General features: G+C 37.8%; 1 protein-coding gene across 1 annotated transcript; it reads left to right on the forward strand.

The window, feature by feature from the left end:
- Window positions 1–103: 103 nt before the first annotated feature.
- Window positions 104–979, forward strand: LOC124233780 (isoaspartyl peptidase/L-asparaginase-like). Its single transcript, XM_046650982.1, has 2 exons — window positions 104–238; window positions 817–979. Exons 1-2 carry the CDS (start codon window positions 134–136, stop codon window positions 976–978), a joined length of 267 nt encoding a protein of 88 aa, XP_046506938.1. The 5' UTR covers window positions 104–133; the 3' UTR covers window position 979.
- Window positions 980–1,042: the final 63 nt, after the last annotated feature.

Raw genomic sequence — 1,042 nt, forward strand, 5'->3', positions numbered from 1 at the left:
TGGGGTAGAGGATGAATTGAAGTAGGCAGCCTAGAGGAAACTAAACCTATTTCTAAATTCCTAATTCTTCTTCTTCAACCTGTTTTTGGTTTTAGGTTTTGGATCTGTCTTAAACACAGATGGTGAAGTTGAAATGGATGCCAGTATCATGAATGGAAAAGACCTGTCTGCAGGAGCCGTGTCTGCAGTCCGCTGTGTAGCAAATCCCATTAAATTTGCACGGCTTGTTATGGAAAAGGTATATGTGATAATAAAGCATCCTTCTCCTACGGAATTGTTACTTCTGTACTCTGGTGACTAAAAGGGGTCTGACTGTAGGAAATACTTGAGATCACTGTTCTCCTAAAATTATATAAAAGAATGGAAACCGTGTTATTTAAGTTGCTCGACTAAGCCAAGATTCTGACTCTGTTGACAATGTAGTTTGAATAGTAATCATTTAACCAGTGATTACTTTGTTTTCATGTTATCCTCCTGTATTTTCTTCAGCCTTCTCTCCACACGTATAACACACACAAACTCAACACACCTACTGTTCAATAGCATGTGTCAAATAAAAATGGATTAAGTTCGCTAAATTTAAGGTCATACATAAGTCACATTTCTAGTACTATTCCACCATTTTTGAGTTTTTTTAAAAAATACAAAAACTCAGAGGACCAGGCTGGTTCCAACATCCGGAAAAGCAAGCCAGTGGAATCTGCATTTTTGAGGCTTTGTACCCAGAGAAGTAATTATTTCTACACCTTTCAAACAATGAAAAAGATTTTAACTTTTTCAAAAAACTAACCATTTTCCCTTTCTTTCTGGCTCTAGACACCTCACTGCTTTCTGACTGATCAAGGTGCAGCAAAATTTGCAGCAGCCATGGGGATTCCAGAGGTTCCTGGAAAGCAGTTGGTAACAGAGAGAAACATAAAACTCCTAGAAAAGGAGAAGCATGAGAAAGATGCTCAGAAATTAGACTGCCAAAAGTAAGTGTCATCTGTGGCTCATGTGTTTGGGATTTATTCAAGTGTGAAAGTTTGACAGATATCTGGTT

Source organism: Equus quagga, unplaced genomic scaffold (assembly GCF_021613505.1).
Source record: "Equus quagga isolate Etosha38 unplaced genomic scaffold, UCLA_HA_Equagga_1.0 224171_RagTag, whole genome shotgun sequence".
Lineage (NCBI taxonomy): Eukaryota > Metazoa > Chordata > Mammalia > Perissodactyla > Equidae > Equus > Equus quagga.

Excerpts from the sequence above, each read along its gene's own strand:
- LOC124233780 (XM_046650982.1), top strand. The coding sequence starts at position 134 with ATGGATGCCAGTATCATGAATGGAAAAGACCTGTCTGCAGGAGCCGTG. Across the intron at positions 239-816 it reads CACGGCTTGTTATGGAAAAG|ACACCTCACTGCTTTCTGAC; the intron begins GTATATGTGATA and ends TTCTGGCTCTAG.